Here is a 25,163-nt window from a genome sequence, read left to right as displayed (position 1 = left end):
CTGCCAGGGCTGGAATTTATTTTCTCCTGTGGTTGTCCTGAATGCAGATTTTTTTTTTTTTAAAGGATATAAAATTTCATTTTATTTTTGGAAACACTTTTCCTTTGAAAAACAGTAAAGGGCATCATACAAAGTTTAGGAAATATAAACACGCAAAAATGGAAAAAATAAAAATCTACCATAAACCTAACACCCAAAGATAACCAGAGTTAAATCTATGTATATCTTTTGGGTCTTCCCCGCCCCGTGAATAGACACACACTAAAAGGGAATGGAGTTGTGTTCTGCATAACATTTTGCAGTTTGCTTTTTCGTGTGAGCGCGTTTGCAAGTCAGTAAGCGGTTTTCCATAATTAGAACATTCTATGTGCCAGGCTCTCTATGGGACACAGTGGGGAATACACAAGGCGGAGGAAGTCTGCCCTGCCCTCGAGGAGAGCCCACGGTCCCGGTGGGAGAAAGCCATGTCTGCAATGAAAACTAAGTATGAAGCAGAGAGCCCCAGGCCTTGTCCCAGCACGACGGCTGTCTGTGCAGCTGTGGGTGGATTTTTCCACCCTCCTTCCAGCAGGGAAGGTAGGGCACTGCTGCTCTACCAAGCTAAGATGGGTGTGAGGCTCAGCTACCGTGCAGTGATAGTTACTGAGAGAGAGCACGCTTCCATAAGGAAGTCTGCAGGTGCCTGGGTGGCTCAGTCGGTTAAATATCCGACTTCGGCTCAGGTCATGATCTCGAGATCTGTGAGTTCGAGCCCCGCGTTGGGCTCTGTGCCGACAGCTCGGAACATGATGAAGTCTGCAGAAGTCTGCAGGGTCATCTGTACCCTGCAAGCCGGAGACAAGAGACTCAAATTTGCTTCTCCCAGAGAAGGTCTCACTTCCCTTGTGCCTCTCATGGTATGGGCCTCTTGAAGAGCCAAGCATGTTTCTAGTTTTAATAAGTATTGCTCATATAAGATAGCCCTTCTCACAAGCCAATTAATTCATCTGCTGCTCAGATAAAGAAATAACCCAGCCCAGGGGCACCTGGGTGGCTCAGTCGGTTAAGCAAGCATCGGACTCTTGATCTCAGCTCAGGTCTTGAGCTCAGAGTTGTGAGTTCAAGCCCTGAGTTGGGTTTCACACCCAGCATGAAGCCCACTTTAAAAAAATTAAAAAACAGGGGCGCCTGGGCGGCTCGGTCAGTCAAGTGTCCAACTTCGGCTCAGGTCATGATCTCAGCGTTTGTGAGTTCGAGCCCCACATCGGGCTCTGTGCTGACAGCTCAGAGCCTGGAGCCTGTTTCGGATTCTGTGTCTCCCTCTCTCTCTGCTCGTACTCTGTCTCTCTCTCTCTCTCTCTCTCTCTCTCAAAAACATTAAAAAATAAATAAATAAATAAATAAAATAACCCAGCCCAGAAATGGAAAAAGACAATTGTATTTGATTCATTTAGAAGGAGTGCGAGGGGGGCCCCAACATGGCGCCCTCTGAAGAAATTTTCAAGGGAAATATTGATCATACCTGGTTTCCGCCTCGTGTGGCTTTGGAGCCCACCCCCGTGACAAAGCAGGCCCCCCTAGAATGCTGAAGGCAGTGTGGTACCCGGCAGGGCCCTGAGTGCACGAAGTTCTCCTTGAATATATAAAACACTCCAGGAAAAAAAAAAAAAATGGGGGGCGCCTGGGTGGCGCAGTCGGTTAAGCGTCCGACTTCAGCCAGGTCACGATCTCGCGGTCTGTGAGTTCGAGCCCCGCGTCGGGCTCTGGGCTGATGGCTCAGAGCCTGGAGCCTGTTTCCGATTCTGTGTCTCCCTCTCTCTCTGCCCCTCCCCCGTTCATGCTCTGTCTCTCTCTGTCCCAAAAATAAATAAACGTTGAAAAAAAAAAAAATTAAAAAAAAAAAAAAATGGAATCTATCCAATTGGACTAGCGCATGAAATCTCTAGATAGTGGGTTAGATAGAAATATTGATTTTCCTCGTCAAAAGGACAGACAGTCATCAAATTCATAGGGACAGAAAGTAGAACGGTGGTTGCCGGGGACTGGGGGAGGGGGAAACAGGAGTTACTGTCCAATGGGGACAGAGTTTCGGTTTGGCAGATGGTGGTGAGGGTTGCACAATAATGTGACAATGTGAATGTACCTCACGTCACAGCACCGTAATATACGCGCAGAATAGTTAAGATGGTGAATCTTGTGGCTTGCGTATTTCACCACAATTCCCTTTAAAAGAATTTAAAACAGCAGCAACAACAACACAAAAGGAAAGGTGGCTTTCTTGTGAGGCCCACGTGGCTGAAGGAACACTGGCGGGAGGAGCCGGGAGGCAGCAGACAGAGTGAGTCCCTAGAAGGCGTTTTCTGGAAGGCGGCTGCGCTGGCATCCTGTCGGGAGGCTATTAGGCACTGTAATCCTGACAGCCTTGCAGGGCAGAGTCACACAGCCAGAAAAGGCTGGCCGAGGACTAGGGACGGCTGGAAGGGGAGGAAAGAAGGCCAGGTGTCACATCCTATGTCGGTTGCTTCACAGCTCGTCGCCAGCTATTCTGGAACAAATTGAGAGTCAGAGGGGGTCTGTGAGGGACTCAGAGAGCAAGCTGTTTGGGGTTTTCAGCCTTACTCTGCAGCCCCAAGGTGCCCTGAGTCAAACTCTGAGGCTTAACCCGACCCGTGGGAGGACTCTTGCAGCAGGCACGCGGCAAATGTCCGCTGATGGAATCCATGCTTTCAGGCTGGTTCCGTAGGTCGTCAAAGGCTTCGTTCGGATGATGAGAATAAACTGACAGGCTCCTTCCTCGACACCTGCCCCCGTCGCCAGCATCTGTGTGGGAAGCAGAGCCCTGGTGAGGAGTTAGACCCGCTTGGGCTTGAGTCCTGGCCCCCTGCCACTCCCTGGCTATGGGATTTGAGATAAGTTATTGACTTGCTCTGAGCCTCTGTCCCCTCCATTCTAAAATGACGCTAGCAGCAGTGTGCCCTCCCAGGCCAATCGTGAGCGTTGAAGGAGATGATGCGTTTGTTCAGACTGCTGTTGGGCATCATGCTGGCTTGGGGTCAACTTTCAGTACGTGGCAATATTTAGGGGAAATGGTGGTGGTGGGCGCTCAGGCATGAGGGAGACCCAAGGAAGAATGAGCCTGGTCCGCGCCCTGGTGGGTGCGGTGTCCTCACAGAGGCGGACAAATGCTGCAAGCCGTGTGTGATCCTGCTCCCACGGGGGAGGGTGAACTTGGTCATGATGGGGCACCAGGGAGACTTCACAGAGGCGTAGCCAGCCAACAGCTGGAGCAGAAGCTTCAGTTTCCTTCTGACGCACCTCAGATCGGGTCTTTCCTGAACCCCCGAGAGCCTCCCCATCACCTACAAAACGAAGCCAGGTTCACTAGCCTAATTACGAAGGTTCTTCAGAATCTGGCCCAGCCTTGTTTCTGACTTTATTCGATCCTACACCACTTGGATCTAGTCCTTTCTGCATGCCTTTGTTCATGCCTTTCTGCCTCCTAGAATGCCCTTTCCCTCTACCATAGGGTCTTGTCTGTCAAGGCTCAGCTCAAATGTCACCTCTTCTTCAAAGCCCCTCCAGGCCCTCCAAACAGGAGTGATTTCTGCATTTTCTTAGCTCTGGAACTTTCTCATTGAGAGCAGCCCTTCCTGTCATTGTAAGGCTTATTCATACGTCGTATCTCCCGTCCCACACCATCCATCTTATCTCTCATGGATTCACACGGGTCCATCCTTAGATCCCCCTCAGCACCTACTACAGAGGTTTCCCTGTGGTGGGAGTTTGACAGAGGAAAGGAGGGAGGGACGTAAGGCAAGAAATGCTTGGAGCTTTTCCAGATGAGAGGCAATTATACCTTCCACAGGAGAGCTAAAAAAGAATCCTCAGCTCTTCAGAGCACATGCCCCAAGAAGGGACAGCAGTGTGGGTGACGGATGGCCATGGGCTGAAGGTGTCTTGTCCACTGTTCCATCAGCCAACCCTGAACCATGCTGGGCAGGACGGGCTAGCCTGAAGGAGCAGTTCCAGGAGGTCTCCAAGACCACGTTCTCATTCAGTAAGTTCTTTAGAAGGATGCTCAGAAGTCAGCAGAGCTGTTCTACTCATGGTTTTGGTGTTTTCTAGCAGAAGAATACAGATCAATGAGCAAAGCAAAGAGGCCCGTAGGAAAGCATCCCAGGGTGACCAGCTGTGTTCACCCAGGGGAGTCTTGTGGACAGCACACAGGGTGACACAACACGGAGCACTACCAACCAGGGAAGCTCACCGAGCCTCGGTGTCTGGAGTTTTGAGAGGGGGGGAGGGGGGGGGGAGTGGTCACATGGCTGACTGCCCAAATGGTTGACCTTCGTCTCCAGCACCTCCAGAGGTCAAGTTGATACCGTATGACCCAAGACGCATAGGTCACATTGTTAGCATAGACTATCCAGTGTGCCCTAAGGCCCCCAAGAAAACTTAAAGGTCCCCTCCTGAAAGCTGGGTCCACAGCTCCCATTGTCTCTCAAAGAGGAGCATGACCCAAAAGGAGTTAATGGCTGTTCTCCAGGAGTCTTTCCCAGTCCTGGAACCGAGGCATGCAAAGTAGAATCAAAAGAATGAGGTTTGACTCCAGGAATCCATTTTCCTTCTTACCCTTGACTAGACCCTAGGAACGAAACTCATAGAACCTGATCATCTGCCCCACAAGTTTAAGGGGTTGGGTCAGCTGCTCCCCGTTTCCTGCCTGCCACTTGCCAGGCATCTGGCCCTCTGCCTGCCCAGGGACTCGACTCTAACCCCAAACACCTGATGGCCCTTTCTGACAAGCAGACATTTCCAACAGGACTCTCAGCTTCCAGAAACCTCTACCGAAGATCATTTTTGAAACCTGGGCTCCATTCTCAGCCAGGGAGGCCACTGAGGAGTCACACTGGGTCCCCTAGCCCCTTTCCCAAACCCCATCAGGAAGGAGCTCTCTGTTCTGCCAGGTTGGCGGTCAGCACCACGCGGAGGGAAGTCAGCTCTTGGCCCAGGATCCCTGCCCCAAAAAGGGTGCTTGTGCTTGATGGAAAGTTTGGGCTGAAGGACACTCCTTTCCAAAATCCCAGGTTCGATATTTACACAATGTCTGAAATTAATGCAGAGAAAACCTCTAAGTGCCCGGCTGGAAGGGGAGGCTGAGAACAGGAAGGGGCGGGGACCAAACCCTAGGTTTTTTTCCACAGAGAGAACAGGGCAAAACTAAATGTCCCTGGGTGAGTGAAGAGGAACCAATAAGCATGCCATGTACCCCTCCACTTTAAACTGGTTTTCCTGGGAATTTGCAATGGAGAGTGGGGAGAGGGGGGCATAACGGGGAAAGGTTGGTGGTGTTGAGCTGAATTCTGCCTTCAAGTGCCCCCACCCTTGTCCAGGCATATGCTTCAGGGCCGGGGTGGCCACAGGCACCCAACCCTTAGGAAGCACCACCCACGGCCAGCCTTTCTTCTCAGCTCCTGGACTCAGCCTCCCTCCCAGCGCCTTGGAAGTACAGCCTTTGTCGTGTTCTGTTTTGTTCCTGGATGCTGTCTCTGGAGTCGCTCACCACTCCCTGCCTGGCCATCCTGCCCCACTCTTGGTCCCCTCCTAGCAGGAGAGGAGCATGAACAGATGTTTCCATGGGCCATGTATGGATGTTGCCACGGGCTACGGGAATGCTCCAGACTCCCCTGACAGCCCCTGCTCACAGCTGCCCTTTCTCCTAGGGCTTTTGGCAGTCTCCAGGACTGAGGAGGCGGGAATGCTCTACAATCAGGTGACATTCAACAGTTACGATCAGTCTTAAGCTTTCCACGCCTTCCACTCCCAACCTTAATCCGGAAGGGGCATTGCCCATTCATTAACAGCCATCCGTTCATTTATTCAGTGACTATTTCTTGTTTACCTACTACCGTGCCAGGCATTATTCTAGGCACTGGAAATGTAGCAGTGAGCAAACCAGACAAAAGTCCCTGCCCTCACGGAGTGTATATTCCAGTAGGGGAAACAGGGAATAAGCAAGAAAGGACATTAATTTCCAATAATAATAATATCGATAAACAACGTCAGGGAGGCTCTGGGTGGTGGTGAGAGAACAGGGCGCTCAGGGAAGGGACCTTGGGACTGAGCCTGGAATGCTGAAAAGTGGCCAGGTAGGGAAAGATCCACAAGCGTGTGCCAGAAAGAAGGAAGGGCAGTTACAAAAGCCCTTACAAGGAAACAAGTCTTTGTGTTTAAGGAACAGCTAGAGGGGCGCCTGGCTGGCTCAGTCAGAAGAGCTTGTAACTCTTGCTCTCAGGGTCATGAGTTCGAGCCCCACATGGGGTGTAGAGATTACTTAAATCAATAAAACTTAGGGGAAAAAAAAAAAAAAAGGAACGGCTAGAATATGGCTGGAAATAGAACTCTGAGATGTGGCACGAGCAGGAGCAGAGGCAGATCGTGTAACGCCTTGTAGGCCGTGGCGGAGGGCTGGCTTTCACTCCAACGACATTCATCCTGCTTTGCCAGGACGTACATAGGCCAAGCTTCCCTTTGCCTTAGCCATCCCTCCTGACCTATGCTTCCAACGTGATACAGGCTCCCTCCCTCCCCATTCCTGCCACCTCACACAAGAGGATCTGACTCCCTGGGGGACATAGAAACTTCTGTTTTGTGATTTGGAAGGAACAAGAGGAAGTTTAGAACGTCATTCGCTGCCTCTCCGCCTGACTGGAAGTTAGCCATTTCCAGAGGCCTCACCCAGAGACTTTCTGGCCAGAGATGCCAAGACGCTTGCCCAAGTTCACCCAAATAGCAAGTTATAGGTCAAGGTGTGAATTCAGGTTGCATTCTTAAGGTATCCACCTTCTCCCATACCATCCCATAGGTTTCCCATATTTGAGAAATGTGAGAAGAGGCCATTTAAGGATATTGCAAAGAGCCTGTGTTCAAAGCAGACCCCAGAGAGCAGATAAGGAACAGCGTATCTCTTGTCACGACAGATCCAAGCCAAACAGTGATTACTACCAAGGACATTTATCAGTGGGTGAAGGAGATGAAGACAGGCCAGAGAGGAAAGAAACCGATGTCTTCTAAAGTCTTACATGTGCTCCGTGCCCTGACCGGGGTCTCCTCCTTTCTGTTCCATTTGTGCTCACCACCCCCCCTCCACAGGCAGGACCTTCACCTACAAGACCACGTATGCCTTCAGCAAAGTGAGGGCAGATTTGTTTTTATTGTGGAACCAGCATCCTGCTAGGCCCCTGGTCAGGACGGTGAGGTTGGCCACCGATCGGCATTGGCAGAAACAGCTCCTTGGGCTAATTTCTGAAGCTGACGTTCAGAAAGGGCTTCCTTCCCTTAGCTCCCCTGTCCCTGCCCCTGTGGGATCAGCAGCACAGGAAGCAGCAAGGAGTTGGCCAGCTCTTCCAGCTGCCAGAGGCCAGGGTCCTCCATGGCAGAGTGGGACGGTAAGAAAGTCCCGGAAGACCCAGCTCAAGGGAGGGCTCTACTGGCTTTCCTCCTGAGTTGGCTGATGGGAATCCAGCTACACCAAGTGATATTCATGTTTTTGCAGGTACACTGGCTGAGACAAGACCCGTTTAATCAGGAATGGCTCGGTTAGAGCTTTTTACTTTTGAATTTTTATTAAACCAATTTTTAATGTCGGGGCACCTGGGTGGCTCAGTCAGTTAAGCGTCCGACTTTGGCTCAGGTCATGATCTTGCAGTTTGTGAGTTTGAGCCCCATGTCGGGCTCTATGCTGACTCTCAGAGCCTGGAGCCTGTTTCGGCTTCTGTGTCTCCCTCTCTCTCTGCCCCTCCCCTGCTTATTTTCTGTCTCTCTGTCTCTCAATAATAAATAAATATTAAAAAAAAAACTTTAGAAAACTAAAAAAAAAAAAAAAATTGAACTTTTTTTAACGTTTATTTATTATTGAGAGACATAGAGACAGAGCTCGAGTAGAGAGACACGGAATCTGAAGCAAGGCTCCAGGCTCTGAGCTGTCCGCATACAGCCCGATGCGGGGCTTGAACTCGCAAACCGTGAGATCATGACCTGAGCCAAAGCCAGTCACCCAACCAACTGAGCCACCCAGGCGCCCTCTGATTAGAGCTTTTTAAAAACCCACCTGAAAATTCCTGGAAGGAAGTTAGCAAGGCCCACCTGCAGTTCTGCAAAAGCAGAAGTGCATTTGTGTAGCGGCCATCCTTCTTCCTCCAGCATCTTCCCGGACAGGCTTTGGGGAGGAGCCGCCATGTTGGGCTGCAGGAACCAGTCCTCCTGGGGTTTCTGGGGGCACAGGGAGAGCCAGGACTGGGGACACCTGCAGGACTCCTCCCTGCTGATGGATGGTCCAAGAGTGGGTTAGGGCTCTCACTTGGGAGCTCACTCCGCCCCCCAGGCTCGACCCTGCATGAATGGTTGTCAAGAATTTAAGATGCGTCAGTGACAGCAGAGCAAATAACAAAATCGGAAAAAGGAAATCAAAGATATGGAAAAAGACACGGGGAGAGAGAGACTGAGGAATGGGAGGAAGAGGGAGAGAGGAGAAAGAGGAGGAAATACAAAAAGAATATTCACATGCACAAAAAATACCTTCACAATTCTCATGGGGGTGAAGCTTGCGTTGTGATTCCAGTTTACAGATGGGAAAACTGAGGGCTTCCATGGGTTCCCCCGTGAGTTAGGACAGAGCTAGGACTGTAATCGGCTTCCTGGCTCCCCCTTTCCATACCTTCCCACCATGTCTGGTTAGAGTATATGGAAAATTAGGAGGTGTATTCGGGGTCACTCCGGCTAGATGTGTCCTTGGTGTGGGACTCCTGCCCCTTTCTCTATGCTGGGTTTGAAATCCCAGTGTTAAGTGCGTATGTCAATACCGTTATGCACAGATGTAGGAAGGGGCTTGTCCATGAACAACAAGAGACATGGTTGTGAGATTAGCCTGCAGATAAGTGATATGACGGAGGCCAGTGGCTGGAGGAAGGGGTGACCTTGGTCCTTTTCAATCCTTTCCTCAGGACTTAAGTCACGGACATAGAGCTGCTTAGTTACTGACAAATCTTACTGGTCAATCAGTCTACCAAATTCCAATGTCCGCTGGTTCATCAATAAGTAGTATTGAAAATCATTTTTGTTGTTCCCAGCGCTGTGTGAGTTAACACGGAGGGAATTCTTTTTTTTTTTTTTAACTTAAAACTTGTCTTTCATCCTTAAGGAGGTCATGATCTGCATGATGAGGCAAAGCTAGCATCTACAGGAGAAAAAAGAAAGTGCTAACCTGGCTGTAGCCCAGTTGTGAGAGGAGAACCAGCCTTGTTCTTTATTTAGTATTAGTTACTTCCAGTAGTGTGCTGATAAGCCCACTCCCAAAAAGGGAGAGCAAGACAGAAGTCCCTGTTTGTAGTGTTCCCTCATTTCCGTGCCAGAAATGTTCCCATCGTGACCAATTTCTGGCTACCAATGTGATGTCGTTGAAAACGGAGTTGGGAAGAGACATCCAAAATTGTCTCTGGCCAGCCAGTGCAGGCTGGCTGTGGCATCCCAGTAGTTCTCCCTGGGGCCCTGGGAAGGGAAGACCCTATTTGTCACACCCCTGGGCTGCACATGGGCTGTGACCTTCCCAAAGTCACATGCCATTATTGGGACGCTGGCATGAATCAACACAGCCATGTACATCACAGGCGAGCAGTATGTATCTCTCTAGCTGAGATGTGCTGAATGCAAAATGGGAGTGGTCTACCCCCAAAAGCCATGCCCCTCATAGATGCTTAGCCTCCAGCACCCCCTTCTCCTCCTTCAGAGGCCTAGGGTGCTTAGGCCTCCATTTATTCATTCATTCATTCAGCAGATATTTTCTGATTGACCTCTCTCTGGGCTGGGTGCTCTGCCGGGGGCTGGGGAGACAGGGAGGCACAAGACAGATGTGGCCACTGCCTTGTAGAGCTTACAACATGGGATGATGATGACCACGCCCCTAGTTCTGGTCCTGGTCCCATCTTCAACTTACTATGTGGCCTTGAGCAAATCCCTTAACTTCTTTGGACCTCCGTTTCTTCACCTGTAAAATGAAGGAGTTGAACTTGACATGCACTAACGTCTGTGGCTCCAGGAAGAAGGGTGAGAGCTGGAAGGTACATGAGGAAGAGTTGAAGGAACTGGGCAGCTCTGTAGGAGAAGACAGGACCCCTGAAGATCTGGCATGAGTCCCTTGCAAGAGGAGTGGACATTTTTATTGCGGTCCCTGAGAGTAGAGCTCGTGGGTCGAAAGTATAATGGGGGTGGGTCATTCAGACCCCAGCTTGGAAGATGTTGAACACCATCCCAGCTGCCCAGCCATGGCATGAGCCACCTTGTGAATGGGCACCTCCTATTCAGTTAGAGACTGCAGACCACGTGCCTCAGATGCACGTGGACAGGATCCCTGGCAGGGAGGTCACGGCTGTGAAGCCCCAGCCGCTGGGTGCTCTTCCAGCCCACACATCTGGAGAGGCTCACCCCGTCCTGCCACCAGGGACGTGGGGGCAGTGGTGCCGACGGATGCCTACTGAGTTCCGAGCTGGAGACACGGCCCCCACCCTCAAAAGGGAACCTGACAGTCACATTATCTCTCTCAGTCTCGAAACAGCCATGGGGGTGGGTCCTGTGTTATTAAAGTAGGAGGTGGCCACGCCAGGACCAGGACTGGATACCTCTGGCCTGGGAGGGGAGCGGGGTGTGCCTCAGGTCCAGGGGTCTCCACTGCACGGTGCGGGAACAGAGATTCAAGGCAAGCGGGTAAGCTGCCCACCCAGTGTCTTAATCGGGTGGAGTAAAGGCTAAGGCCACGGCCAGGTTGGCACCCGACCACGTGACAGAGGCTAGCTGACGAGGAGGCGGAGGGTTTCCCTATCTACACGCACATGCACCCGCACCCTCAGCTCAGTTTAAAAGCCCCGCTAAGCTTGCTTTCCCCCGTCGGGTCTCCTAGCACTTCTCTCCCGAGGAAGCCAGCTCCTGGATGACCAACCCAACCACACACGGAACCCCTTGCACCCCGGCCTTCATCCAGCACCCACTTCCTGCTCCCCCAAATTCCTCTTTCCCCTTCCTTTCTGACGCCCCTGTCCCCTTGCTCTGCCCCGGCCACACATTCCCCCTAGCCTCCACCTGGCTTTGCTTCCCATGGAGAAAGGCCTCCCTGTTGACCGTCTGGCAGTGCCCACCTCCTCCCATAAAAGACGCAGTGAGTCCTGGAGACACTTGGAACCCAGACAGAATGGAATTTCTCCCTATTTTCTTTACAGCTGAGAAAACACACACACACACAAGAGCATATTTATTGCGATGTTTCTAGCCCAAAGTTTGTCCTAAAAAAAAAAAAAAGAAGAAGAAGAAGAAGAAGAAATAAAATTAGTTGCTCTGCCCAGTCCGCCCCTACCCCAAGCCTCCACCCTTTTCATTCCTGGTCGAGGCCAAGGAGAAACACAGAGCGGGCCCAAGCCCCACAGAGAAGCACTGCATCCCAGACAATATCAGTCTTGTTCACAGAGTTTGGGAAGAAACACACCTCCGAAAACATACACAAAATTTCCCAGTGGAGGGTGTTCTGAGGGAAGAACAGGCGGGCCCTGTGTCTGGACACAGTATCCCTGAGGCTCTGGGAAGAGAGGAGCCCACAAGTCTAGCCCCCTCCCCAGACCGGAGGGGACACCTTACCCTTTTAGCCTCAGTGGGGCTGGGGGTGTCATACTGGGCCTGAACAGGAGTGCCCACAATTCAGTGGCCCCTCACGGTCCCAGCACCTGGAACCCCAGAGATCGTTTTTTGAAGGCAACATCGGAGAAAAGTCCCTGAGGAGAGAAGCAAGGGGCTGCTTGTTAGGTCTCTGGCATTTTCCAGACTTCCTATGGTGTGAGGGAAACGTGCCTCATGCATTCATCTCTGTCCCCCCAGCAGGGCCACACAGACAGCCCTTCCATCCCTCAGGTGACCAACGTATGTGGCATGAATGACAGATTGTGATAGAAAGAAAGGTCACTCAAAACAACAGGCCAGGTCACCCAAAAGGGTTCCTCAGAGTCCTGTCCCCTGCCCGCCCCTCCCCCAGGCATTCCTGGGATGGCAGCCCAGGAGCCCCCCGCTGATGGTGACTGAGCCAACAGCGACACCTGCTGGGCCATCAGACTCTGACCCAGCAGAGAACCCGGGGGCGTCACCCCAGCTTCCCAAAGCCCCCCCCCCCCCCCCCCCCGGAAGCTCCATTCTTGTCTTTAGTTACAGATCCTCCACCCCCAACCCCTCCAGGGCTGCCTCTCTCCTCCCCAAGGAGCATCTGTGATGCAGACGCTTCTCAAACCAAAATTAAATGCTCCCACACCGGAGAGGAGGGCAGCGTGGGCCCCAGCACAGGACCCTCCCGCAGGAGAGCTCAAGGGACATCGTCGGGCACGTGTCAGGGAGTGCCAGTCACAGGCCTCCGCAGTGTGACCGCACACCCTCTAACCAGCGGTGCTCATCTAGGCCGCACATTAGAAGCATCTGGGAGCTTCTGAATGCCTGAAGACCAGGCTGACGCCCAGGTGATTTCAGTGCACGGCCAAGGCTGACAACCACTGCTCTGGCTGACCTCTTAGAAATTTAATGGGGTCTTTTGAGGGTCTGTGCACGGTCCACTTGGAGTCAAGAGCCCAATTGTGCAGGGAATGCTTTTATGATGTGATTGTCACATATCTGTATACTTGGCGTGACAGTTCTCCAGCAGAAAAGGAAGGTTTTTCTGATGCACATGAAGTCATTGTTGAGGCCAGCAGGAGGGCTCCGGGGGTCCCGGACTCTCATTGCTCTCCTACATTATTAACCTGCCCATCCCTGAGCCTCCTCAAGAGCTCTCTGGGTGGGCATCCTTCCCCTGGCTTGAAGCAGGCCCCTGAATTGTGCACGAAAGCTTGGAGCATTCTTCATCCTAAACACACAAGGTTCTTGAATTTGAAGTTGGTGACAGGTCTGGATTTCATCAGGGAGGCTGGCTAACTCATTTCATTTCTCAGGGATTCTAACAGGGTTCTCCAGAGAGGAAAAGGCAACTGGAGGTATGCATACATAGGGTAAGAGATTTACTAGAAGGACTTGGCTCACATGATTACAGAGGTATCAGGCAAGCTGGGGGCCCAGGAGAACCAGGGTGTCGTGGTAGCCTGACTCTGAAGACTCGAGACCCAGGAAGAGCCACTGTCTGGGTTCAAGCCTGAAGGCGGTTTGAAGGTCATCAGGGAAGAGGAATTCTCTCTCTCTCCTGGGGGAGGTTCAGCCTTTTTTGTTTTATTCGTACCATCAACTGATTGGATGAGGCCCACCCATATTAACAGGCCAATCTGCTTTAGTCTACCAACTTAAATGCTCATCTCGCCCAAGAACACCCTCACAGACACACCCAGAGTAACATTTGAACACATACCTGAGGACCCCAGGGCCCAGTCAAGCTGCTATAAAATCAACCATCACGGGGATCCTTCCAGATCAGCCTTTGCAGATTAGAAGATGGGAGGTTGCCTAGAAAAGACAGGAGGTTTCCAGCCTGCCACGTGCAATGAAACCGAGAAACCTGTGAAGGCTTTGTGAAGAGAGGATTCTTGCAGAAGGCATCCCTCCAACCACATGTAGCCTCTTTATCTTGATGTGATTTCAGATCCCTGCACGTGGAATTTATCACCTTGCGTCCTATGCCCACGTGACCCTCAACCTCACTGTGGCTGAACCTAACTCCTCTGCCTCCCTTCTTCCAGGTGAACTATGACCACTTTACTCTTGGTGTTTGTGACTCTGAGGGTCATTACAGCAGCCAGCGCAATAGAAGCTTCAGGTGAGGACACTCCCGTGCGTGTCTCATGTATCCAGCAGGCACTGAAGACTGGATTCTGGGTACTGGGTCCCGAACTTAGTGCTGCTACTCCCGGGGTTATGATTTCCCCTTTCCTGGCCTTTTCCTGGCCTTTTCCTGGCCCTGGCTCTTTCCTATCGAACGAAGGCAAGGCTAACCACAAGGGATGAGGGCGACACGCGTGCATCCAGGAGCCCTTGCTTGGGTACTGCTTCTCCCGGCTGCCCTCTAGGATGGACAGAGAGCATGAGGGGGAGAGCTCCTGGCAGGTGCCCATCTTCCCAGTCTCCCCTCTGTGGACCTTACCCCAAATTGCCACATAGTGAGCTTGGGGTAGAGGCAGGATATAGATAAGCCAAAAGAGGAAATGCCAGCAAGGGAGGATCAACTGGGATATCAAAGAAGAGAAACTTGCTTGAGAAGCGGTCAGAAAGAAGCCACCAACAAATCACACAGGTCTTTGTTTATCTAGGCAAGCCATCCTCAGGGGAGACCACCCCCCCCCCCCCGTGGTCTCTTACATGTGGCAGGCACTAGGTGGGTTTCTGGTCATCAGGCCCTAAACCAAATGAACAAACTATCCACTGACCCCAGGACGGGTTTGCCCCAAAGTGGGCTGTATCTCCCTTAGACCCAGGCCAGAGAGGCCCCTGCTCTGGGCCATGCTCTGTAGAGGCCTTCCTCTGGCCCTCCTCCAGCCCCAGTGCTCCTTAAAGGATGACGAATCTGTAGGGCCAATGAGACATGTCCACACAGATCTATGCTCCCCCTTTAGACCACACTGGGTACCTAGGATGCCCCTAATTCCAAGCCACTTCCAGAGACACATAGGTGTCTCCTCTGGGCCCATCCTCCTAGACGGGGGACCATTCCCCTGGTGTGAGCTACCCCAGGCCCGTGGGAGGAGTCAAGGGGTGGCCGTTTGTATGGGGTGTGGACGGAGCTGGGGCGTGAGGGCTGGGGTAAGCACCGAGCCCTCACGGGGCAGAGACGTGGCAGAGAAGCCGGCCTCCTGCATGACCACCCAATCCAAAACTCCAAGGAATCCAAGAATTCTAAATGTGAGTCTGGCTTCTCCTTTTGAAAGGTATCATTGTCCAATAGCAAGATAGAACATATTTTATTTAACAATCTGTGGCCTTGATTTATAACTTTTAAATATTTATACGCAGGCTCTATGGGTCTCCATCTGTACTCTTTCTCTGGGACCCACAGATACCCGGCCCCGGGCCGTAACCTGGGTGGTTTGTCCACACAGGCAAACTGGTTCCTAGGGTTGGTTGAGAGCTTTAAAAACTGCAGGGTTGGACACTGCTGTCACTCTTAGCTCTCCCCAGAGAACCGCCAGCGCTAAAACCATGCTGTGTTACGGGGCGTGGGCTGAGCCCTCAGAGGGAGATTTTTGTGGAAGGACGTGGTGGTGGCTGCCCAGGACATCAGAAGGTTGGGTCTGGACCCCAAACATTCCTGGCACCCCCTTCCTTGCCCTGTTGTGTGTCTACCACCCACAAATATCTGGAGCATTTTTATTTTCAACCTGTAGGCTCTCCTGGAAAAAAAAAAGGGGGGGGGGCCATAAGTGTATGACATGCCATGAAAGGTGCTATTTTTGCAAAAGCTGTTTCTTTCCCGTCCCAGGAGGATCTTTTATTTCTGACAGGATTTGGTCAGGATTTTGGTCCCGACTAACACTCTCCAAGAGTTTTTGTGGAGCTGATCATCCCCCCCACCCACCCCCCCACCCCGGTCTGATTCTTTGCAGACATATGTAAATGTCAGACCCCCCCCCCCGCTCCGTTCCCCAACAGCAGAAGAGAATGCCTTATCCCTCAGCAAAGTCGGGACGGAGTCCAAAGTGGACCCCCTCAGCTGGGACACGCCTTTGAAGTTTTGCATCGGAGCTTTAAACATTGTGTGGATTTTTTTTTCTTCCCCATAATAATTTTTCCTGCCCCAACATGATTTTTTTCCCCAAAAATCTTTGAGTCAAGCTGTCACTCCAGGAAGATGGTCCTGTTTGTCTTATGGCTTGGCATCCCCCGGGGTACCCCAGTTTGAGAAACAGAGAGGAGGCTGTCAGCTCTGGAGCTTTCCTTGCCCTCCGCTGCAGCCCTTTCCCAGCTCCATAGTTCCTGTCTCGTGGCACAGAGACCAGGGGGCTTGAGGAACGCTGCTCTGGAAAAGGTGTAACAACGCTTCCCGGGAATTCCCGATGGCACAGGAACGGCCCCCACCATAGATATGGACACGCTCACGGGCTTTTGTCATTTCCCAAATGACAGGGAGGCTGGGCGGTCCTCTCTCGGCACTAACAGCTCTGTCTCTCCCCCACAGACCCTGACAACTCGCTGAGTGTCAGCATCCCCGAACCGTCCCCCCTGCGGGTCCTCCTGGGGAGCTCCCTCACCATCCCCTGCTACTTCATCGACCCCATGCACCCCGTGACCACCGCCCCCTCCACCGCCCCCCTCTCCCCGAGAATCAAGTGGAGCCGCATTTCCAAGGAGAAGGAGGCAGTGTTGCTAGTGGCCACGGAAGGGCAGGTGCGGGTTAACAGTGCCTACCAAGACAAGGTCTCGCTGCCCAACTATCCGGCCATCCCCAGCGACGCCACCTTGGAAATCCAGAACCTGCGTTCCAATGACTCTGGGATGTACCGCTGTGAGGTTATGCACGGCATTGAGGACAGCGAGGCTACCCTGGAGGTCGTGGTGAAAGGTGAGGACCTCCCACGGGGATGCTGCTTCGCCCGGGGAAAGAGCCAGAACAGTATCCTCACAGCAGTGGACCCAGACAGGCTGGTTTTCAGATCCCAGCTGCCCCCCACCCCCAGCTTGCACCTCCCTCAGTCAAGTCAGTTAGCTTCAGCTGCTGCCCCTGTAACACGGAGCTGGTACTGTCATTCTCTCTGGACTTGGAGGGAATTAAACACGTCCTAGCCATAGTCACCTGTAAATGAAAGTTTGCGTTGCACAGCAGTCCCAGGATTCAGTGGACCTTGTGCTCCTCCCCATCTTACAGACTAGTAAACTGAGGTTAAGTGACCTGCCTGAAGTTTCCCTGGAAGTGACTCTTCACCCAAGTGTCTTTTCCCTCCCCCAGCCCCTCCCCCAGCCCCATTCTGTTCCAGAAGCCAAAGAAAAAGATGAAGTCTCTCTGGTTCCCTTCTCTCGATGGCCCACAGGGAATGGTTGTGACCTTTCGGTTGGCTTGAGGACAGGGCTCGCACTAGGATGCCCCTGGGCTGAGGATACATGGGGCTCTAAGTGTCGCCTCTCCCCAGAGAAAAGATGGGGTTCCAAGAAAAAATTAAAAGGAGGCAGATTTTAGTTGAATTCAAAGAACTTCCTGATTATCAGAACTATAGAAACTCAAAAAAGATACCTTGTGAGGTAGTGAGGTCCTGTTACCGGAGGTGTTTCAGCAAAGGCAAGAGGGCCACGTGCGAATGTGGAGAGGAGGTCTAGGCATCAGCTAGAGGCCCGGGGCAGATGTCCCTTAGGGACCACGGCCACAACTCTTCAAGGTCTTTGACGTGGGAATGTGGAGAGGAGGTCTAGGCATCAGCTAGAGGCCCAGGGCAGATGTCCCTCGGGCCCCTTAGGGACCATGGCCACAACTCTTCGAGGTCTTTGATGGCCGGAGGCCGTGCCTGACTTGCTGTCCCGCCCACGCGTGTCTTGCAGGCATCGTGTTCCATTACAGAGCTATCTCCACACGCTACACGCTGGACTTTGACAGGGCACAGCGGGCCTGCCTGCAGAACAGTGCCATCATCGCCACACCCGAACAGCTGCAGGCTGCCTACGAGGACGGCTTCCACCAGTGCGACGCCGGCTGGCTGGCCGACCAGACTGTCAGGTGAGCCCCCGGGGCCACCCGCGGGGCGGGGTGGGTGATGGACCGGAACACCGACCGGCATGGAGCTGGTGCCAGCCCGACACCGTGGCGGGCCTCAGCGGGGGCTGAAGTAAGTGCCTTGGCCGACTGTGACGATCTGTCTATCGTTACACAGAAACAGGCGGATTTGGGGCTGTTCGTTTATCCTGTGCAGTAAGATAGACTAAGGTCTCAGGTATTTTGTTTACAGAAAGCTCATCAGGTGCTTTTCTGGATAGCTACAGTGCTACCGTGGAAATACTTTTATTAGCCGATAGGAATTCTAAAATAATACAGAACTTGCACAGAAGGCCTTTATGTGCCTTACTTTTAAAATGTTTTTAATGTTTTTTATTTTTGAGAGAGAGAGAGAGAGCGTGCACGCAAGTGAGGGAGGGGCAGAGAGAGGGAGGGAGACAGAATCCGAAGCAGGCTCCAAGTTCTGGGCCGTCAGCACAGAGTCCGACGCGGGGCTCGAACCCACAAACTGTGAGATCATGACCTGAGCCAAAGTTGGACGCTCAACCGACTGAGCCACCCAGGCGCCCCTGTGTGCCTTACTTTTTTTTAAAAAAAAAAGGCGGGGGGGGGGTTTATTGTACTCATTTGAATATACAGTGTAATTTGCAAAACAGTAAATGTGCCCAGGGCAATCTGTCTCAGACATGCTCATGTGGGAGCTCGCAGGGAGCCAGGACATGTCCTGGGGTGTCTGGGGGTTCTGCTCGTGGAAATCCCATGGCACCACGACCGGTCCAAATCCTAGCAGCTTTGCCCTACACGATCATTTTCTCCGTGCAAATTACACATCATTCTCCTTTCTGCCCACATTCCCCTTTGGCATGATGTCTTCACTGGTCCTTTAAACTTTGGTGTTTCCGGGGCGCCTGGGTGGCTCAGTCGGTTAAGCACCCGACTCTGGCTCGGGTCATGATCTCGCGGTCTGTGAGTTCGAGCCCCGCGTCGGGCTCTGTGCTGACAGCTCAGAGCCTGGAGCCTGTTTTGGATTCCGTGTCTCCCTCTCTCTCTGCCCCTCCCCTGCCCATGCTCTGTCTCTCTCTGTCTCAAAAATAAATAAACGTTAAAAAAAAAATTTAACTTGGGCGTTTCATGTATTTTTTTTAGCTGCTTTACTTTTTTTGTTGTTGTTTTTAATAATGCAAGACATATATAAATTAAGCTTTTTGGCACATTTTCCCCCCTACAAGTACAGCTGCTGAGGGACGGGTAGCCCAGCAGGACAGACAGAGCTCTGCCCTCAAGGGATCTCAGTCTGTGAGAGCGAGCCTGTTCAGACGAGAGGAGACATCCATTCACGATGGATCCGAGCTCTCAACAGAAAAACCAGAACCACAAAGCCTCCAGAGGAAAACAAAGGAAAATATCTTTGCAATCTTTGAGGTTTTAGGACACAACACCCACTAAAAGGAAAACAAGACGAGACAGCAGCCTCGCGTAGTCCAAGAGCCCACATCCCCAGCTCACAAACAGCTGGGCTCAGACCACAGCTCTGACACTTAGCCACTGTGTGACGTTGGACAAATTGCTTAACGTCTCTGGGCCCCAGTTTCTTCCAGGCTAAAATGGAGTCTTTATAGCACTTGCCTCATTAGGTTGACGTGAGACCCAAATGATACAAAGCAGGGGTCCGCAAGGGACAGCCCATGGGCCGAATCCAACCATCCTCGTTTCTGTGCGTAAAGTTGTGTGGGAACCTTGTGGTGGTTTCACGCCACGGTGGCAGGGTGGAGTGGTCAAGTTGAGACCCCAGAGGCTGCAGGCCCTAAAATATTTACCATCTAGCCTTTCTACAGAAGAGGTTTGCAGCCCCCTGATACAATATGTTCAGTACTGATAAAGAATTGGTAAAGGGGGCTGCCTGTAGTCACCACAAACTGTGAAAACACGCATCTCGGTAAAGCTTGGGAAAAACTGTAAAAACAAGTGGTCCACGTACCCAGGGCAGATGCTGGCAAACACATCAGTGAGCCGCTGTTTCCTCCCACGTCGGAGGGAGGGTACAAGGGCACAGGCCACAGGCCCCTTCTGTTTCCTGAATGTCACGCCCCCACTCTGGGTTCCTGGCAGGTACCCCATCCACACTCCGAGGGAAGGCTGTTACGGGGACAAGGATGAGTTTCCGGGCGTGAGGACATACGGCATCCGAGACACCAATGAGACCTATGATGTGTACTGCTTCGCTGAAGACATGGAAGGTGAGGCCCCACCCCCATCCCCAAAGCCCCTGCCGGTGCCCTTCTCCCCACTGACACTTGGGATCACACGGGCCTCCTCTGGGGCAGGGCTCTAGCCCAGCTGCAGCCCATGCTCAACCTCTCTGCCATGCACAGGCAGAATGGGAAGGAGGGAAAGGGCCTGCAGGCCCCTCACTGTCCACTTGGGAAAGGGCCTCAGGGGCCCCAGGCACCTGCCAAATGTCTGGCACCACTACTGGGCCCGAGAATGCTTGTCTCTGTCTCTCCCCTGGGACCGCCCCTCCCAGCCAGGATGCCCCACCGCTCAGTGCTCGGACTAGCCCGTCACCGTCCCAAGGTCCACTGCACCAGCCCAGCCCAGCCCCCCTCACCAAGGACACTCCAGGCTGCTCCAGGGTGGGCCGAACAGAAACGTAGTTCCCAGGAGAGCTGGCTGCCCCCCCTACCCTCTCTCAGCTTCCCCGCTGCCGGCCCCCAGCCCCATCCAGGCAGAAGGATAGCAGGAAGGGACCTGGAGTCTTTCTCTGCTTTGTAGAAGGTGCTGATTTTGGTCCCAGTCAGAGCTTCCCAAGTTACACAGGCATGTGGATGACAGCTCTTCTCCCATCTGTACCCATCACCCCTTTGGACATTCCAGACCGCAGCCGCTGCCCCCAGCCCCAGCCCCACCCCAGCTCACAGCTTCTCCCAGGAAAAGACCTGACAACCTGACTCATTGGAGGCAGGGACAGTCCCCCGCTTTCTCACCTCTGTGCTCCTTTTCCTCATTCTCATGCCTGGGCCCAAAGCCTATTAAGGAACAAGCAGCTGTGTCCCCATTCTTGGGCACTGCCCATCAGAGCTGCCCTTGAACAGGGCCAGCCAGCACCTTCCCCGAGAACAGGTGCCCACCACGCACCCCTAACCCCCCTCACATAACTTTCTTAGGTTTTTGCAAATAGTAAAAAGAGCTCAGAAGCCCCCACTAATGCCCTTATGGATGCTACAGGCTAGAGACCCCAGTTTGAGAACCACTGCTCTAAGGGTCAGAGTTCAATGCCTGCTCGTCCCGTCAGAATGGGAAGTTTTGTAAAGGGTTGCTTTCGTGGGCAATGCTTAACTCGTAGGAGAGATGCCCCGGGAGGAGGATGTTCTGCAACAGAGTGCGTGCAAGGATGATTTGGAGCAGGATTTGGGATCCTAGCAGCCACGTGGATTGGCTGGGGATGCAGGGCAGGAGCGGGGAGGGAGATCCTCACTCTGCCGGCCCCGTCCTTCGCAGGCGAGGTCTTCTATGCGACATCTCCGGAGAAGTTCACCTTCCAGGAGGCAGCCAATGAGTGTCGGCGGCTGGGCGCCCGGCTGGCCACCACGGGCCAGCTCTACCTGGCCTGGCAGAGCGGCATGGACATGTGCAGTGCTGGCTGGCTGGCCGACCGCAGTGTGCGCTACCCCATCTCCAAAGCCCGGCCCAACTGCGGGGGCAACCTGCTGGGCGTGAGGACCGTCTACCTGCATGCCAACCAGACGGGCTACCCTGACCCCTCATCCCGCTACGACGCCATCTGCTACACAGGTGGGGCTGGGGGGGGACTGGGGGCCGGGAGGGGGGTCGTGCCACGGAAATTGGGGCCCAGAGGAGGGGGGCTTGGAATGGGGGTTTGTTTCTACTCCTTCTCAAGGGGCCACAGGATGCCTGAACTTCATGTTTCAGCAATCCTGCCCCTTCCTTCCTTCCTTTCTTTCTTTCTTCCTTCCTTTCTTTCTTTCTCTCTCTCTTTCTTTCCTTTCTTTCTCTCTCTCTCTCTTTCTTTCCTTTCTTTCTTTCTTTCTCTCTCTCTCTCTTTCTTTCCTTTCTTTCTTTCTTTCTCTCTCTCTTTCTTTCCTTTCTTTCTTTCTTTCTCTCTCTCTCTTTCTTTTTCTTTCTTTCCTTTCTTTCTTTCTCTCTCTCTTTCTTTCTTTTCTTTTTCTTTCTTTCTCTCTTTCTCTTTCTCTTTCTTTTCTTTCTTTCTTTCTTTCCTTTCTTTCTTTCTCTCTCTCTTTCTTTCCTTTCTTTCTTTCTTTCTCTCTCTCTTTCTTTTCTTTCTTTCTCTCTCTCTCTTTCTTTCCTTTCTTTCTTTCTTTCTTTCTCTCTCTCTCTCTTTCTTTTCTTTCTTTCTTTCTTTCTTTCTTTCTCTCTCTCTCTCTCTTTCCTTTCTTTCTTTCTCTCTCTTTCTCTCTCTCTCTTTCTTTCTTTCTTTCTTTCCTTTCTTTCTTTCTCTCTCTCTCTTTCTTTTTAAAAATTTTTTTTTTCAACATTTATTTATTTTTGGGACAGAGAGAGACAGAGCATGAACAGGGGAGGGGCAGAGAGAGAGGGAGACACAGAATCGGAAACAGGCTCCAGGCTCTGAGCCATCAGCCCAGAGCCTGACGCGGGGCTCGAACTCACGGACCGCGAGATCGTGACCTGGCTGAAGTCGGACGCTTAACCGACTGCGCCACCCAGGTGCCCCACTCTCTCTCTCTCTTTCTTTCTTTTCTTTTTCTTTCTTTCTTTCTCTCTCTCTCTTTCTTTTCTTTCTTTCTTTCTTTCTTTCTCTCTCTCTTTCTTTCTTTCTTTCTTTTCTTTCTCTCTCTCTCTTTCTTTCTTTCCTTTCTTTCTCTCTCTCTCTCTCTTTCTTTCCTTTCTTTCTTTCTCTCTCTCTTTCTTTTCTTTCTTTCTTTCTTTCTGTCTCTCTCTCTTTCTTTCCTTTCTTTCTTTCTTTCTTTCTCTCTCTCTCTCTTTCTTTCCTTTCTTTCTTTCTTTCTCTCTCTCTTTCTTTTCTTTTCTTTCTTTCTTTCTTTCTTTCTTTCTTTCTTTCTTTCTTTCTTTCTTTTTCTTTCCTGAGAGGGAGAAAGAACAAAAGAGCGAGAGGAGGAGAGAGGCAGAGGATCCAATGCGGGGCTCCAACTCACGAACTGGGAGACCATGACCTGAGCTGAAGTCGGAATCTTAACCGACTGAGCCACCCAGGGGCCCCAGCGACTCCCGTTTTCACTAGCTCCTGGAAGAGTCACGTAGCACCACTGTAGGCACCAGACCAGCATCCAGCCCTGTCTCATCGTCGGCTCAGAATAGGGTCAAAAGCACGAGCTTTAGAGTCTGCACTTTCTCAGACTTGAATCACAGCCCTGCCAACGTTTACTGTGAGGCCGGGGAAAGGCTCGCCTTCCCCGTCTGTCTGAGGGGAAGGTGGCGGGGCCCTGACCTGGAACCATGCCGCCCGGGCGGGCACTGTTACCCACCCTCTTAAATCAAACGTGCTTAAAAAGACGGGCTTTCTAAAGACGCACACTTAAAAAGAGTGCGGGGGGAGAGGTTTGACAGGCAATTTATTTTGAGAATTTAGACTAAAACCTTTAAAAATGAGATTTTTCTCTCATAGTCCACACAGTCTAGGTTCAAATCACAACCCCGTGCTAATTCTTAGAGGGGGAAAAAACCCCCAGTAACATGGGGCTGCATCACTTTATGACAAAATCGATGATGCTGTGATGGCATAGCTCACTTCACGTTTGACCGTCATCGCTGGTCTTACACGAAGATGGGTGTTTTTGCAAAAGTAATGAGGGTTTCCCCCAAAGCCTCTCTTAACCTTTCAGTATCCTTAGCAGCTTTTTCAAAGTGGTAGCACCCTTGTAGATTTCATCTTTCTTAAATTACGGGCTGGTCGTTTCTGCCAGACCCTCGTTTGCTCACGACAGAGACACGCAGGTGCCTTACGTCACTTTTATCTGTTTCGTGAGCTCCCACATCTTTGGCAAGGTTTTCCAGTTCCACTTTGTAACTGATTTACAACATCCTATTGGCTAGTTACAACGTCAGATGGTCAACAAGGCACCCGGACGATAGGTAAGGAGGCAATGGGTGTTGATCAAGAACGGATCCTGGAGCGGTGAGCTGCTTGGTCGATACCTCGTGCTATGATGATGTTGCATTCTTTTGCAACATGGAAAGGCCTCCTAGAATGAGCGCGCGCAGAGTTGAAGCCGCCTGCAAAGGGTCCGGCAAGGTGCCGAGGCACCGTGAGTTTTCCTCCCCTGGTGGGGGAAGCCGGTGGATCCGATGCCCGTCTCCCTCAAGCCAGCCCCAGGCTGAGCCCCTAAAGCCGGTCTTTCCCCCTGCCCCAGGTGAAGACTTTGTGGACATCCCAGAAAACTTCTTCGGGGTGGGTGGTGAGGAGGACATCACCATCCAGACAGTGACCTGGCCTGATGTGGAGCTGCCTCTGCCCCGAAACGTCACCGAGGGTGAAGCCCGAGGCAACGTGATCCTTACTGTGAAACCCATCTTTGACGTCTCCCCCACTATCCCGGAGCCCGAGGAGCCCTTCACATTTGTCCCCAAAGTAGGGGCCACTGCCTTCCCTGAGGCTGAGAACAGGACTGGAGAGGCCACCAGGCCCTGGGGTGTCCCCGAGGAGTCCACGCCTGGCCTGGCCTTCACCGCCTTCACCAGCGAGGACCATGTGGTGCAGGTGACTGCAGTCCCAGGGGCCACCGAGGTTCCCGGGCAGCCACGATTGCCAGGGGGTAAGTGCCCGCCCCTCAGGGGGCCACGTGGGGGCTAGGTGCAGGTGGAAAGAACTTGGCCTTAGGGATGTACCTTCAGCTTAACTTGAGACCTGGGCCAGGGCTTTCTCCTGTCACACTCGGTTCTCCTTGTTTGTAAAACAGGGGGATGGGCCAGAGCAGTGACCTCCACACTTCTTTGCCACAGAGCATTTCCTTCGAATGAAGTTATAGGTAGAAGCCAGACTATGTGTCAAGCAGGTAAAGATGCCACTTGGGTCTAGGTGAAGTCGAATAAAGAACTGGGCCTCTTTTGTCCAGGGGTCCTTGCCCCATCAGACACCCCCAAAGAACAGAGCCACTTGAGACCTTCTACAAGGGTGACCCCAGGGCTTCTCACAGCACTGGCCTTCCAGGACAGGGGTCAGCAAACCAAGTTCCGGCAGCCAAATCCAGCTTGCCACCTGTTTTTAAATTTTTTTCAATGTTTTTTTATTTTATTACTTTGCGAGAGAGAGAGAGAGAGAGAGAGAGAGCAGGGGAGGGGCAGAGAGAGAGGGAGACACAGAATCCAAAGCAGGTTCCAGGCTCTCAGCTGTCAGCACAGAGCCTGATGCAGGGCTCGAACTCCCAGACCGGGAGATCATGACCTGAGCCAAAGTCAGACGCTTAACCAACTGAGCCACCCAGGTGCCCCGCCACCTATTTTTATAAGGCCCACAAACTAAGGATAGTTT

General features: G+C 52.2%; 2 protein-coding genes across 5 annotated transcripts in view; one reads left to right on the top strand and one right to left on the bottom strand.

Moving 5' to 3' along the window:
- LOC123582296 overlaps positions 1-12,780 on the bottom strand; it is a 159,734-nt gene extending 146,954 nt beyond the window's left edge. The window contains exons 1-3 of the mRNA XM_045448506.1: positions 12,681-12,780; positions 9,971-10,128; positions 8,125-8,250 (exon numbers count right to left, since the gene is read on the bottom strand). Coding sequence (XP_045304462.1) covers positions 8,125-8,250; positions 9,971-10,128; positions 12,681-12,780 — 384 coding nt within the window. The remainder of the gene's footprint in view (positions 1-8,124; positions 8,251-9,970; positions 10,129-12,680) is intronic.
- The window catches only part of ACAN (aggrecan), a 68,769-nt gene that overhangs the window by 14,212 nt on the left and 29,394 nt on the right, over positions 1-25,163 (top strand). For all 4 annotated transcript variants that reach the window (XM_045448688.1, XM_045448687.1, XM_045448686.1 and 1 more), the window contains exons 2-7: positions 13,725-13,801; positions 16,154-16,537; positions 17,506-17,680; positions 19,787-19,914; positions 21,176-21,469; positions 24,046-24,447. In XM_045448688.1, coding sequence (XP_045304644.1) covers positions 13,732-13,801; positions 16,154-16,537; positions 17,506-17,680; positions 19,787-19,914; positions 21,176-21,469; positions 24,046-24,447 — 1,453 coding nt within the window. In that variant the 5' untranslated portion in view covers positions 13,725-13,731. The remainder of the gene's footprint in view (positions 1-13,724; positions 13,802-16,153; positions 16,538-17,505; positions 17,681-19,786; positions 19,915-21,175; positions 21,470-24,045; positions 24,448-25,163) is intronic.

Source organism: Leopardus geoffroyi, chromosome B3 (assembly GCF_018350155.1).
Source record: "Leopardus geoffroyi isolate Oge1 chromosome B3, O.geoffroyi_Oge1_pat1.0, whole genome shotgun sequence".
NCBI classification, from domain to species: Eukaryota; Metazoa; Chordata; class Mammalia; order Carnivora; family Felidae; genus Leopardus; species Leopardus geoffroyi.
The sequence above is the reverse complement of the archived record's forward strand: the minus strand, read 5'-3'. Positions and strand labels throughout refer to the sequence as shown.